Source organism: Eucyclogobius newberryi, unplaced genomic scaffold (assembly GCF_026437365.1).
Source record: "Eucyclogobius newberryi isolate DKJ021-1_F unplaced genomic scaffold, fEucNew1.0.hap1 SCAF_75, whole genome shotgun sequence".
In the NCBI taxonomy this organism is placed as follows: Eukaryota; Metazoa; Chordata; class Actinopteri; order Gobiiformes; family Gobiidae; genus Eucyclogobius; species Eucyclogobius newberryi.
The window spans coordinates 145,941-160,261 of record NW_027316445.1 but is presented as its reverse complement, the minus strand read 5'-3'; the positions used below and the strand labels follow the sequence as shown (position 1 = coordinate 160,261).

The 14,321-nt window shown below is 50.1% G+C and overlaps 1 protein-coding gene across 3 annotated transcripts in view; it reads right to left on the bottom strand.

Moving 5' to 3' along the window:
* Nucleotides 1-14,321, bottom strand: part of LOC140350601 (CREB-regulated transcription coactivator 3-like) — a 53,533-nt gene that overhangs the window by 11,034 nt on the left and 28,178 nt on the right. For all 3 annotated transcript variants that reach the window (XM_072436166.1, XM_072436165.1, XM_072436167.1), the window contains 6 exons: nucleotides 13,500-13,600; nucleotides 7,487-7,522; nucleotides 6,608-6,684; nucleotides 6,488-6,537; nucleotides 1,491-1,762; nucleotides 1,190-1,308 (listed from right to left, as the gene is read on the bottom strand). In XM_072436166.1, the coding sequence (XP_072292267.1) occupies nucleotides 1,190-1,308; nucleotides 1,491-1,762; nucleotides 6,488-6,537; nucleotides 6,608-6,684; nucleotides 7,487-7,522; nucleotides 13,500-13,600 (655 nt within the window). The remainder of the gene's footprint in view (nucleotides 1-1,189; nucleotides 1,309-1,490; nucleotides 1,763-6,487; nucleotides 6,538-6,607; nucleotides 6,685-7,486; nucleotides 7,523-13,499; nucleotides 13,601-14,321) is intronic.

Below are 14,321 nucleotides of genomic sequence, written 5' to 3'. Positions count from 1 at the left end.
GTCCAGCTCGACTCAGACGGTCCCTCTTCTGCCTGAAGAGTGGGTCCAGCTCGACTCAGACGGTCCCTCTTCTGCCTGAAGAGTGGGTCCAGCTCCAGTCTCCCTCGTGTCCGTCTGTCCGTCTGTGAGAGTGGGATCTCTCCTTCACTGGAACTCCTCCAGGTTTCTACGCTTTTTTCCCAAAGAGGTTTTTTTTTTTGTAGTTTTTCCTGCAGAAGGAGAGTCTAAGGACAGAGGACCCTGGGACATCGTCCCTCGCCACCACAGACATTGTCTGACTCCATCGCCACCACAGACATTGTTGATTCATTTCTCCCTGTGGCCCTCAGAGGCAACTGTTGTTGTGATTTTGGGCCTTACAAAAATAAATTGATTTGATTTGATTTGATTTGATTTCTCACAAACTATTGGCAATTGCTTCTTGGGGCAAATTATTCAATGTAAATCAATGACATATTTGTTTTGTTGAGAAAATAATCTTTGCTCGCCGGCGGACAGGTGGGTGGTAACAGGCTAAGACCCGGTTTAGTCCTGGTTTAGACCTGGTTTAGTCCTGGTTTAGTCCTGGTTTAGACCTGGTTTAGTCCTGGTTTAGTCCTGGTTTAGTCCTGGTTTAGTCCTGGTTTAGTCCTGGTTTAGACCTGGTTTAGTCCTGGTTTAGTCCTGGTTCAGTCCTGGTTTAGTCCTGGTTTAGACCTGGTTTAGTCCTGGTTTAGTCCTGGTTTAGTCCTGGTTTAGTCCTGGTTTAGTCCTGGTTCAGTCCTGGTTTAGTCCTGGTTTAGACCTGGTTTAGACCTGGTTTAGTCCTGGTTTAGTCCTGGTTCAGTCCTGGTTTAGTCCTGGTTTAGTCCTGGTTTAGACCTGGTTTAGTCCTGGTTTAGTCCTGGTTTAGTCCTGGTTCAGTCCTGGTTTAGTCCTGGTTTAGACCTGGTTTAGACCTGGTTTAGTCCTGGTTTAGTCCTGGTTCAGTCCTGGTTTAGTCCTGGTTTAGTCCTGGTTTAGTCCTGGTTTAGTCCTGGTTTAGTCCTGGTTCAGTCCTGGTTTAGTCCTGGTTTAGACCTGGTTTAGACCTGGTTTAGTCCTGGTTTAGTCCTGGTTCAGTCCTGGTTTAGTCCTGGTTTAGTCCTGGTTCAGTCCTGGTTTAGTCCTGGTTTAGTCCTGGTTTAGACCTGGGGGAGGGGCCGGTTACCTGTAAAAGGGGTGGGGCTCCTCTCCGTTGCTCCGGCGACAAAGTCAGAGGGCTGATTGGTGTGGGGCGTCGTCGTGGAGATGAGCAGAGCGAAGGGTTACTGAGGGATGACGACAAACCTGAGGACATAAGCAACCTGGTTTACTCCTGGTTTAGGCCTGGTTAGGACCTGGTTAGGACCTGGTTTAGGCCTGGTTAGGACCTGGTTAGGACCTGGTTAAGACCTGGTTAGGACCTGGTTTAGGCCTGGTTAGGACCTGGTTAGGACCTGGTTAGGACCTGGTTAAGACCTGGTTCTTACCCATCTGCATCATGGCGTGTGGCAGGTGCTGGTGGCTGTAGTTCTCCTCAGAGTCGAGGGCCGGCCAAAGAGGAGATGGAAAGTGCAGCGAGGTCAGATCTGGGAGAGAACCTCCAGTGTTCAGAGCCGGGTTTAGACCGGAACCCAGTCCAGAACCCAGTCCAGAACCCAGTCCAGAACCCAGTCCAGAACCCAGTCCAGAACCCAGTCCAGAACCCAGACACGGCTGGTACTGGGCCACGCTCATGTTCTGGTCCGGAGACGGGAAAATACTGAAGACAAAACAGTCACAGTTTTAGTAAAAGAAGAAGAGTTCTTTGTGACATAAAAGTAATTCCAGTCCAGGGGCCTCGTACATTCACCTGACAGTCCAGGGGCCTCGTACATTCACCTGACAGTCCAGGGGCCTCGTACATTCACCTGACAGTCCAGGGGCCTCGTACATTCACCTGACAGTCCAGGGGCCTCGTACATTCACCTGACAGTCCAGGGGCCTCGTACATTCACCTGACAGTCCAGGGGCCTCGTACATTCACCTGACAGTCCAGGGGCCTCGTACATTCACCTGACAGTCCAGGGGCCTCGTACATTCACCTGACAGTCCAGGGGCCTCGTACATTCACCTGACAGTCCAGGGGCCTCGTACATTCACCTGACAGTCCAGGGGCCTCGTACATTCACCTGACAGTCCAGGGGCCTCGTACATTCACCTGACAGTCCAGGGGCCTCGTACATTCACCTGACAGTCCAGGGGCCTCGTACATTCACCTGACAGTCCAGGGGCCTCGTACATTCACCTGACAGTCCAGGGGCCTCGTACATTCACCTGACAGTCCAGGGGCCTCGTACATTCACCTGACAGTCCAGGGGCCTCGTACATTCACCTGACAGTCCAGGGGCCTCGTACATTCACCTGACAGTCCAGGGGCCTCGTACATTCACCTGACAGTCCAGGGGCCTCGTACATTCACCTGACAGTCCAGGGGCCTCGTACATTCACCTGACAGTCCAGGGGCCTCGTACATTCACCTGACAGTCCAGGGGCCTCGTACATTCACCTGACAGTCCAGGGGCCTCGTACATTCACCTGACAGTCCAGGGGCCTCGTACATTCACCTGACAGTCCAGGGGCCTCGTACATTCACCTGACAGTCCAGGGGCCTCGTACATTCACCTGACAGTCCAGGGGCCTCGTACATTCACCTGACAGTCCAGGGGCCTCGTACATTCACCTGACAGTCCAGGGGCCTCGTACATTCACCTGACAGTCCAGGGGCCTCGTACATTCACCTGACAGTCCAGGGGCCTCGTACATTCACCTGACAGTCCAGGGGCCTCGTACATTCACCTGACAGTCCAGGGGCCTCGTACATTCACCTGACAGTCCAGGGGCCTCGTACATTCACCTGACAGTCCAGGGGCCTCGTACATTCACCTGACAGTCCAGGGGCCTCGTACATTCACCTGACAGTCCAGGGGCCTCGTACATTCACCTGACAGTCCAGGGGCCTCGTACATTCACCTGACAGTCCAGGGGCCTCGTACATTCACCTGACAGTCCAGGGGCCTCGTACATTCACCTGACAGTCCAGGGGCCTCGTACATTCACCTGACAGTCCAGGGGCCTCGTACATTCACCTGACAGTCCAGGGGCCTCGTACATTCACCTGACAGTCCAGGGGCCTCGTACATTCACCTGACAGTCCAGGGGCCTCGTACATTCACCTGACAGTCCAGGGGCCTCGTACATTCACCTGACAGTCCAGGGGCCTCGTACATTCACCTGACAGTCCAGGGGCCTCGTACATTCACCTGACAGTCCAGGGGCCTCGTACATTCACCTGACAGTCCAGGGGCCTCGTACATTCACCTGACAGTCCAGGGGCCTCGTACATTCACCTGACAGTCCAGGGGCCTCGTACATTCACCTGACAGTCCAGGGGCCTCGTACATTCACCTGACAGTCCAGGGGCCTCGTACATTCACCTGACAGTCCAGGGGCCTCGTACATTCACCTGACAGTCCAGGGGCCTCGTACATTCACCTGACAGTCCAGGGGCCTCGTACATTCACCTGACAGTCCAGGGGCCTCGTACATTCACCTGACAGTCCAGGGGCCTCGTACATTCACCTGACAGTCCAGGGGCCTCGTACATTCACCTGACAGTCCAGGGGCCTCGTACATTCACCTGACAGTCCAGGGGCCTCGTACATTCACCTGACAGTCCAGGGGCCTCGTACATTCACCTGACAGTCCAGGGGCCTCGTACATTCACCTGACAGTCCAGGGGCCTCGTACATTCACCTGACAGTCCAGGGGCCTCGTACATTCACCTGACAGTCCAGGGGCCTCGTACATTCACCTGACAGTCCAGGGGCCTCGTACATTCACCTGACAGTCCAGGGGCCTCGTACATTCACCTGACAGTCCAGGGGCCTCGTACATTCACCTGACAGTCCAGGGGCCTCGTACATTCACCTGACAGTCCAGGGGCCTCGTACATTCACCTGACAGTCCAGGGGCCTCGTACATTCACCTGACAGTCCAGGGGCCTCGTACATTCACCTGACAGTCCAGGGGCCTCGTACATTCACCTGACAGTCCAGGGGCCTCGTACATTCACCTGACAGTCCAGGGGCCTCGTACATTCACCTGACAGTCCAGGGGCCTCGTACATTCACCTGACAGTCCAGGGGCCTCGTACATTCACCTGACAGTCCAGGGGCCTCGTACATTCACCTGACAGTCCAGGGGCCTCGTACATTCACCTGACAGTCCAGGGGCCTCGTACATTCACCTGACAGTCCAGGGGCCTCGTACATTCACCTGACAGTCCAGGGGCCTCGTACATTCACCTGACAGTCCAGGGGCCTCGTACATTCACCTGACAGTCCAGGGGCCTCGTACATTCACCTGACAGTCCAGGGGCCTCGTACATTCACCTGACAGTCCAGGGGCCTCGTACATTCACCTGACAGTCCAGGGGCCTCGTACATTCACCTGACAGTCCAGGGGCCTCGTACATTCACCTGACAGTCCAGGGGCCTCGTACATTCACCTGACAGTCCAGGGGCCTCGTACATTCACCTGACAGTCCAGGGGCCTCGTACATTCACCTGACAGTCCAGGGGCCTCGTACATTCACCTGACAGTCCAGGGGCCTCGTACATTCACCTGACAGTCCAGGGGCCTCGTACATTCACCTGACAGTCCAGGGGCCTCGTACATTCACCTGACAGTCCAGGGGCCTCGTACATTCACCTGACAGTCCAGGGGCCTCGTACATTCACCTGACAGTCCAGGGGCCTCGTACATTCACCTGACAGTCCAGGGGCCTCGTACATTCACCTGACAGTCCAGGGGCCTCGTACATTCACCTGACAGTCCAGGGGCCTCGTACATTCACCTGACAGTCCAGGGGCCTCGTACATTCACCTGACAGTCCAGGGGCCTCGTACATTCACCTGACAGTCCAGGGGCCTCGTACATTCACCTGACAGTCCAGGGGCCTCGTACATTCACCTGACAGTCCAGGGGCCTCGTACATTCACCTGACAGTCCAGGGGCCTCGTACATTCACCTGACAGTCCAGGGGCCTCGTACATTCACCTGACAGTCCAGGGGCCTCGTACATTCACCTGACAGTCCAGGGGCCTCGTACATTCACCTGACAGTCCAGGGGCCTCGTACATTCACCTGACAGTCCAGGGGCCTCGTACATTCACCTGACAGTCCAGGGGCCTCGTACATTCACCTGACAGTCCAGGGGCCTCGTACATTCACCTGACAGTCCAGGGGCCTCGCACATTCACCTGACAGTCCAGGGGCCTCGCACATTCACCTGACAGTCCAGGGGCCTCGTACATTCACCTGACAGTCCAGGGGCCTCGTACATTCACCTGACAGTCCAGGGGCCTCGTACATTCACCTGACAGTCCAGGGGCCTCGTACATTCACCTGACAGTCCAGGGGCCTCGTACATTCACCTGACAGTCCAGGGGCCTCGTACATTCACCTGACAGTCCAGGGGCCTCGTACATTCACCTGACAGTCCAGGGGCCTCGTACATTCACCTGACAGTCCAGGGGCCTCGTACATTCACCTGACAGTCCAGGGGCCTCGTACATTCACCTGACAGTCCAGGGGCCTCGTACATTCACCTGACAGTCCAGGGGCCTCGTACATTCACCTGACAGTCCAGGGGCCTCGTACATTCACCTGACAGTCCAGGGGCCTCGCACATTCACCTGACAGTCCAGGGGCCTCGCACATTCACCTGACAGTCCAGGGGCCTCGTACATTCACCTGACAGTCCAGGGGCCTCGTACATTCACCTGACAGTCCAGGGGCCTCGTACATTCACCTGACAGTCCAGGGGCCTCGTACATTCACCTGACAGTCCAGGGGCCTCGTACATTCACCTGACAGTCCAGGGGCCTCGTACATTCACCTGACAGTCCAGGGGCCTCGTACATTCACCTGACAGTCCAGGGGCCTCGTACATTCACCTGACAGTCCAGGGGCCTCGTACATTCACCTGACAGTCCAGGGGCCTCGTACATTCACCTGACAGTCCAGGGGCCTCATACATTCAGGGACGTCGCCCCTGCCATCCCTGACACCATGAATCAAAATGGCCCACCATCCGTTTTGATATAGGGGGAAAAGAAACTAACCCTAAACCCGGTGCGAGCGTCTGCGGCAAGCGCGAGCGCCCGACCCGCGGCGAGCGCCCGACCCGGAGCGAGCGCCCGACCCGCGGCGAGCGCCCGACCCGTGGCGAGCGCCCGACCCGCTCCAGCGAGCATCGTTGTGCTGGCGTAAGGACAAAACCTACACCGGGACAAAACCTACACCCGCACACGGACACGTGCTACACTGGTGATAGCCACGAGCATCATTAGCATCAACAGACATGAAAGCGACACAGTCCAAATGTCCAGAGAATGTCCTGATCAGGGACATGACTTAAACAGACTGTGGAGTAAAGTCTTACTTGATCCCAGGCACTTCACAGGATTTAGGTCTTGAGGCCAAAGATAGAACCTGAAAGACAAAAGAACCTTGAGCTGACTTCAGAGACTGTCCTATGAAGTACAGACTGTGAAGGACAGACCTTTGTCTCCCAGATCTGTTTAGGCAGCGGTCGAGTCTCCATCAAGGAGTCTTCAGCCAGTGAAGGAAACGAGAAGACTGAGGCACACACGGGTCGCCACGGTTACAACTCAACATGTGACTATACTTACAATACAAGTATGAATATACTTACAGTACAAGTAGTACAAGTATGAATATACTTACAGTACAAGTAGTACAAGTATGAATATACTTACAGCACAAGTATGAATATACTTATGCAAATCATGGGAAAGTACTGGGACTGACACGGGGACTGACACGGGGACTGACACAGGGACTGACACAGGGACTGACACAGGGACTGACACAGGGACTGACACGGGGACTGACACAGGGACTGACACAGGGACTGACACAGGGACTGACACGGGGACTGACACAGGGACTGACACAGGGACTGACACAGGGACTGACACGGGGACTGACACAGGGACTGACACAGGGACTGACACGGGGACTGACACGGGGACTGACACAGGGACTGACACAGGGACTGACACGGGGACTGACACAGGGACTGACACGGGGACTGACACAGGGACTGACACAGGGACTGACACAGGGACTGACACGGGGACTGACACAGGGACTGACACAGGGACTGACACGGGGACTGACACGGGGACTGACACAGGGACTGACACAGGGACTGACACGGGGACTGACACGGGGACTGACACAGGGACTGACACGGGGACTGACACGGGGACTGACACAGGGACTGACACGGGGACTGACACAGGGACTGACACAGGGACTGACACAGGGACTGACACGGGGACTGACACAGGGACTGACACAGGGACTGACACAGGGACGTCGACAGAGGAAGACACGAGTTAAAAGACAAACTCACCGTCCACAGAGCCGTCCTCAGCCTCGTTCAAACTCGCTGTAAAACACAAAACAAACATGACATAGACTATTTTATAATAAATAAAACGACATTAAACGTGTCCTGTTCAAACACTGGACAAAACAGTCTCATTCTCTTCATCGTCTCACACCAGCCTCTCCAGCTCTGACAACGTTTCACTAATGATTTGACTGAGACGTTTCAGTCGCACAGACTCTGATGGTTTGGTCATTACAGGTGATTTCAATGTTCATGTGGATCATGTCTGTGACAGAAACGCTAAAGAGCTTGATGCTGTCCTTGAGGGGCCCCACCCACAGCAGAGTGGCCCCACCCACAGCAGAGTGGCCCCACCCACAGCAGAGTGGCCCCACCCACAGCAGAGTGGCCCCACCTACAGCAGAGTGGCCCCACCCACAGTAGAGTGGCCCCACCCACAGCAGAGTGGCCCCACCCACAGCAGAGTGGCCCCACCCACAGCAGAGTGGCCCCACCTACAGCAGAGTGGCCCCACCCACAGCAGAGTGGCCCCACCCACAGCAGAGTGGCCCCACCTACAGCAGAGTGGCCCCACCTACAGCAGAGTGGCCCCACCTACAGCAGAGGACACACTCTAGATCTCTGACTGACCGTCTGAAAAACCGCAAGTCGAGCCAGACGATTTCGCGCAAAACAGTATTCAAGTTTTTTTTTTTTTAAACAGTGATTTTCATGTTTTTGCAAATTGTGCAGGTTGGAGTCACGAAGACGCCACTCCATGTTTCAGATAACAGTATTGGTGGCATTAAAAGTATACATTAAGCCGTGAAAGTACGCTAGTTTTAAGCTTCTCTGTCGGGCGTGGTCCCTGCTCGTGAAAACTGCACCAGCAGCTTCGTTATTTGAGTCAGCCAATGAGCTGCGACACACATCGCTACTTATTATTCAGCATCACGCCCCTGGCATCACGCCCCTGACGCCCCTGGCATCACGCCCCTGGCATCGCGCCCCTGACGTCACGCCCCTGGCATCACGCCCCTGGCATCACGCCCCTGGCATCACGCCCCTGGCATCACGCCCCTGGCATCACGCCCCTGGCATCACGCCCCTGGCATCACGCCCCTGGCTTTGAGCAGCACTTGTGGAAAAGCATTGGGGATGGATAAAGAAAATCCGTAACTTTGACTGCAAATGCTACGGAAGAAGAAAGAAAAACTCTCTCCTCGTGGCGTAAGTCGTCCTAACCGGCCGCAGCATGGCGGCCAAGCCAAAACCCCTCAGCGAGAACACTGCAAGTGTCATGAGTCTGCATTATTCTTTAATGACAAAGTTCAGGGCATTAAAAATGCTATAAATCCCACAATGCAAAAAATGACCCGAAAACCACCGAGACACTTAGAGCTAACTCACTTTGCACCTGTAACTGACAAAACTGTCCATGAGATCATCACAGTCTGAGATCATCTGCAGCTGCTCCATGTGTGAGCCTCCAGATTTATAAAGTCTGTGTTAGCATCACTCACATAGTTAAAGCTTCAATCTGGAACATTCACAATGTCTTTGAAAACTGATGTCATAAAGCCTCTGCTAAAGAAGAGCAGTGGGAGGGGGGGAGGGGTCAGAGGTCAGGGGGAGAGGCAGTACTGAGTCATGACCGGTCCATCTCTAATCTGACATTTTGGGGCAAAGTCCTTTCACAGACGTCCTCTCAATAAATGAGTCATTACATGTTTTTCAGGTTTTAGAGCTCTGAGACTGTTGTTGTCATGGTGACTGAGACTGCTGTTGTCATGGTGACTGAGACTGCTGTTGTCACGGTGACAAATTACATCCTCCTGAACACTGACACGGGCAAAGCCTCAGTCTTAATTCTGTTGGATCTGATGTTGCTTTGGACACTGTCCATCATGGGACCCTCTTACAGAGACTAGAGGACAGGGTGGGACCCCCTCTTACAGAGACTAGAGGACAGGGTGGGACCCTCTTACAGAGACTAGAGGACAGGGTGGGACCCTCATACAGAGACTAGAGGACAGGGTGGGACTCTCATACAGAGACTAGAGGACAGGGTGGGACCCTCTTACAGAGACTAGAGGACAGGGTGGGACCCTCTTACAGAGACTAGAGGATAGGGTGGGACCCTCTTACAGAGACTAGAGGACAGGGTGGGACCCCCTCTTACAGAGACTAGAGGACAGGGTGGGACCCTCTTACAGAGACTAGAGGACAGGGTGGGACCCTCATACAGAGACTAGAGGACAGGGTGGGACCCTCATACAGAGACTAGAGGACAGGGTGGGACCCTCATACAGAGACTAGAGGACAGGGTGGGACCCTCTTACAGAGACTAGAGGACAGGGTGGGACCCTCATACAGAGACTAGAGGACAGGGTGGGACCCTCTTACAGAGACTAGAGGACTGGGTGGGACCCTCTTACAGAGACTAGAGGACAGGATGGGACCCTCTTACAGAGACTAGAGGACAGGGTGGGACCCTCTTACAGAGACTAGAGGACAGGGTGGGACCCTCTTACAGAGACTAGAGGACTGGGTGGGCATCACTGGCCCCGCCCTAAACTGGTTAAGGTCCTATCTGGAAGACATGAAGTATTTTGTGTCTCAGACCACATGCCCCTGACCTGTGGGGGGCCCCAAGGGTCAGTCCTGGGACCCCTTCTGTTCAACCTCTACATGCTGCAGTTAGGTCATGGACCGGCCTGCTGCTGGTGCCAGAGTCAGGACTAAACTTGTTCCCTTTCGGGGTGGCGGGTAACTGGAGCGTATCCCAGTGACTTGGGGCCTTAGGCGGGGTTCACCCTGGACAGTGGCCAACTTGTGTTAATTAACAGGTGTAACAGTGTGTAACAATGTGTGTAACAGTGTGTGTGTAATAGTGTGTAACAGTGTGTAACTGTGTGTAACAGTGTGTAATAGTGTGTGTAACAGTGTGTGTAACAGTGTGTAAAACAGTGTGTAATAGTGTGTAACAGTGTGTGTAACAGTGTGTAATAGTGTGTAACAGTGTGTGTAACAGTGTGTGTGTAACAGTGTGTAACAGTGTGTAACAGTGTGTCAGTGTGTGTAACAGTGTGTGTAACAGTGTGTAATAGTGTGTAACAGTGTGTAATAGTGTGTGTAATAGTGTGTAACAGTGTGTGTAATATTGTGTAATAGTGTGTAACAGTGTGTGTAACTGTGTGTAATAGTGTTTACAGTGTGTAACAGTGTGTGTAACAGTGTGTACTAGTGTATGTAATAGTGTGTAATAGATTGTAACAGTGTTTAATAGTGTGTAACAGTGTGTGTAAGTGTGTAATAGTGTGTAACAGTGTGTAAGTGTGTAATAATGTGTAACAGTGTGTAATATCGTGTAACAGTGTGTAATAGTGTGTGTAACAGTGTGTATAAGTGAGTAACAGTGTGTAATAGTGTGTAGTTGTGTAACAGTGTGTGTAATTGTGTAACAGTGTGTAACCGTGTATAATAGTGTGTAATAGTGTGTAACAGTGTGTAATATTGTGTAACAGTGTGTGTAACAGTGTGTGTAATAGTGTGTGACAGTGTGTAATAGTGTATAATATTGTGTAACAGTGTGTGTAATAGTGTGTGTAACAGTTTGTGTAATAGTGTGTGTAATAGTGTGTAACAGTATGTAACAGTGTGTAACAGTGCGTAATAGTGTGTAATAGTGTGTAACAGTGTGTGTAATAGTGTGTGTAACAGTGTGTAATATTGTGTAACAGTGTGTAATAGTGTGTAACAGTGTGTGTAACAGTGTGTGTAATAGTGTGTAACAGTGTGTGTAACAGTGTGTGTAACAGTGTGTAATAGTGTATGTAATAGTGTGTAACAGTGTGTATAATATTGTGTAACAGTGTGTAATAGTGTGTGTAACAGTTTGTGTAATAGTGTGTGTAATAGTGTGTAACAGTGCGTAATAGTGTGTAATAGTGTGTAACAGTGTGTGTAATAGTGTGTGTAACAGTGTGTAATATTGTGTAACAGTGTGTAATAGTGTGTGAAATAGTGTGTAAAAGTGTGTAATAGTGTATGTAATAGTGTGTAACAGTGTTTAATAGTGTGTAATAGTGTGTAACAGTGTGTATAACAGTGTGTAACAGTGTGTAACAGTGTGTGTAACAGTGTGTAATAGTGTGTATAATAGTGTGTAAGAGTGTGTAATAGTGAGTAACAGTGTGTAACAGTGTGTAATATTGTGTAACAGTGTGTGTAACAGTGTGTGTAATAGTGTGTGACAGTGTGTAATAGTGTGTGTAACAGTGTGTATAATATTGTGTAACAGTGTGTAATAGTGTGTGTAACAGTTTGTGTAATAGTGTGTGTAATAGTGTGTAACAGTGTGTAACAGTGCGTAATAGTGTGTAATAGTGTGTAACAGTGTGTGTAATAGTGTGTGTAACAGTGTGTAATATTGTGTAACAGTGTGTAATAGTGTGTGAAATAGTGTGTAAAAGTGTGTAATAGTGTATGTAATAGTGTGTAACAGTGTTTAATAGTGTGTAATAGTGTGTAACAGTGTGTATAACAGTGTATAGCAGTGTGTAACAGTGTGTAACAGTGTGTGTAACAGTGTGTAACAGTGTGTAATAGTGTGTATAATAGTGTGTAAGAGTGTGTAATATTGTGGAACAGTGTGTAATAGTGTGTATAATAGTGTGTAAGAGTGTGTAATATTGTGTAACAGTGTGTAATAGTGTGTAACAGTGTATAATAGTGTGTAATATTGTGTAAGTGTGTAATATTGTGTAACAGTGTGTGTAACAGTGTGTGTGTAATAGTGTGTGACAGTGTGTGTAACAGTGTGTAAAAGTGTGTGTAACAGTGTGTGTAATATTGTGTAAAAGTTTGTAATAGTGTGTAATAGTGTGTAACAGTGTGTGTAACAGTGCGTAATAGTGTGTAATATTGTGTAACAGTGTGGGTAATAGTGTGTAACAGTGTATAATAGTGTGTAATAGTGTGTAATAGTGAGTAACAGTGTGTAACAGTGTGTAATATTGTGTAACAGTGTGTGTAACAGTGTGTGTAATAGTGTGTGACAGTGTGTAATAGTGTGTGTAACAGTTTGTGTAATAGTGTGTGTAATAGTGTGTAACAGTGTGTAACAGTGCGTAATAGTGTGTAATAGTGTGTAACAGTGTGTGTAATAGTGTGTGTAACAGTGTGTAATATTGTGTAACAGTGTGTAATAGTGTGTGTAATAGTGTGTAAAAGTGTGTAATAGTGTATGTAATAGTGTGTAACAGTGTTTAATAGTGTGTAATAGTGTGTAACAGTGTGTAATATTGTGTAACAGTGTGTGTAACAGTGTGTGTAATAGTGTGTGACAGTGTGTAATAGTGTGTGTAACAGTGTGTATAATATTGTGTAACAGTGTGTAATAGTGTGTGTAACAGTTTGTGTAATAGTGTGTGTAATAGTGTGTAACAGTGTGTAACAGTGCGTAATAGTGTGTAATAGTGTGTAACAGTGTGTGTAATAGTGTGTGTAACAGTGTGTAATATTGTGTAACAGTGTGTAATAGTGTGTGTAATAGTGTGTAAAAGTGTGTAATAGTGTATGTAATAGTGTGTAACAGTGTTTAATAGTGTGTAATAGTGTGTGTAACAGTGTGTAACAGTGTGTAACAGTGTGTAATAGTGTGAATAATAGTGTGTAAGAGTGTGTAATATTGTGTAACAGTGTGTAATAGTGTGTATAATAGTGTGTAAGAGTGTGTAATATTGTGTAACAGTGTGTAATAGTGTGTAACAGTGTATAATAGTGTGTAATATTGTGTAACAGTGTGTGTAACAGTGTGTGTGTAATAGTGTGTGACAGTGTGTGTAACAGTGTGTAAAAGTGTGTGTAACAGTGTGTAACAGTGTGTGTAATATTGTGTAAAAGTTTGTAATAGTGTGTAATAGTGTGTAACAGTGCGTAATAGTGTGTAATATTGTGTAACAGTGTGGGTAATAGTGTGTAATAGTGTGTGTAAGTGTGTGTAATAGTGTGTGTAACGGTGTGCTCTTACTGTTCCTCTGTGGGGTCCGGCTCAGAGCGTGACTCTGGTTCTGTCCAAACCCGTCTGGAGGATTTGTGACGCTGGTGTGAAGCGCCGAGTCCGAGTTTGTCCTGAAACAATCACAGAACCAAAGAAGAACCTTTCAAATGATTTCATGACCAATGTGGAAACACCAGTGAAGAGCGCTAACACCAGTGAAGAGCTCTAACACCAGTGAAGAGCGCTAACACCAGTGAAGAGCGCTAACACCAGTGAAGAGCTCTAACACCAGTGAAGAGCGCTAACACCAGTGAAGAGCTCTAACACCAGTGAAGAGCGCTAACACCAGTGAAGAGCGCTAACACCAGTGAAGAGCTCTAACACCAGTGAAGAGCGCTAACACCAGTGAAGAGCGCTAACACCAGTGAAGAGCTCTAACACCAGTGAACAGCTCTAACACCAGTGAAGAGCGCTAACACCAGTGAACAGCTCTAACACCAGTGAAGAGCGCTAACACCAGTGAAGAGCGCTAACACCAGTGAAGAGCGCTAACACCAGTGAAGAGCTCTAACACCAGTGAAGAGCTCTAACACCAGTGAACAGCTCTAACACCAGTGAAGAGCTTTAACACCAGTGAAGAGCTCTTACACCAGTGAAGAGCGCTAACACCAGTGAAGAGCGCTAACACCAGTGAAGAGCTCTAACACCAGTGAAGAGCGCTAACACCAGTGAAGAGCGCTAACACCAGTGAAGAGCTCTAACACCAGTGAACAGCTCTAACACCAGTGAAGAGCTCTAACACCAGTGAAGAGCGCTAACACCAGTGAAGAGCGCTAACACCAGTGAAGAGCG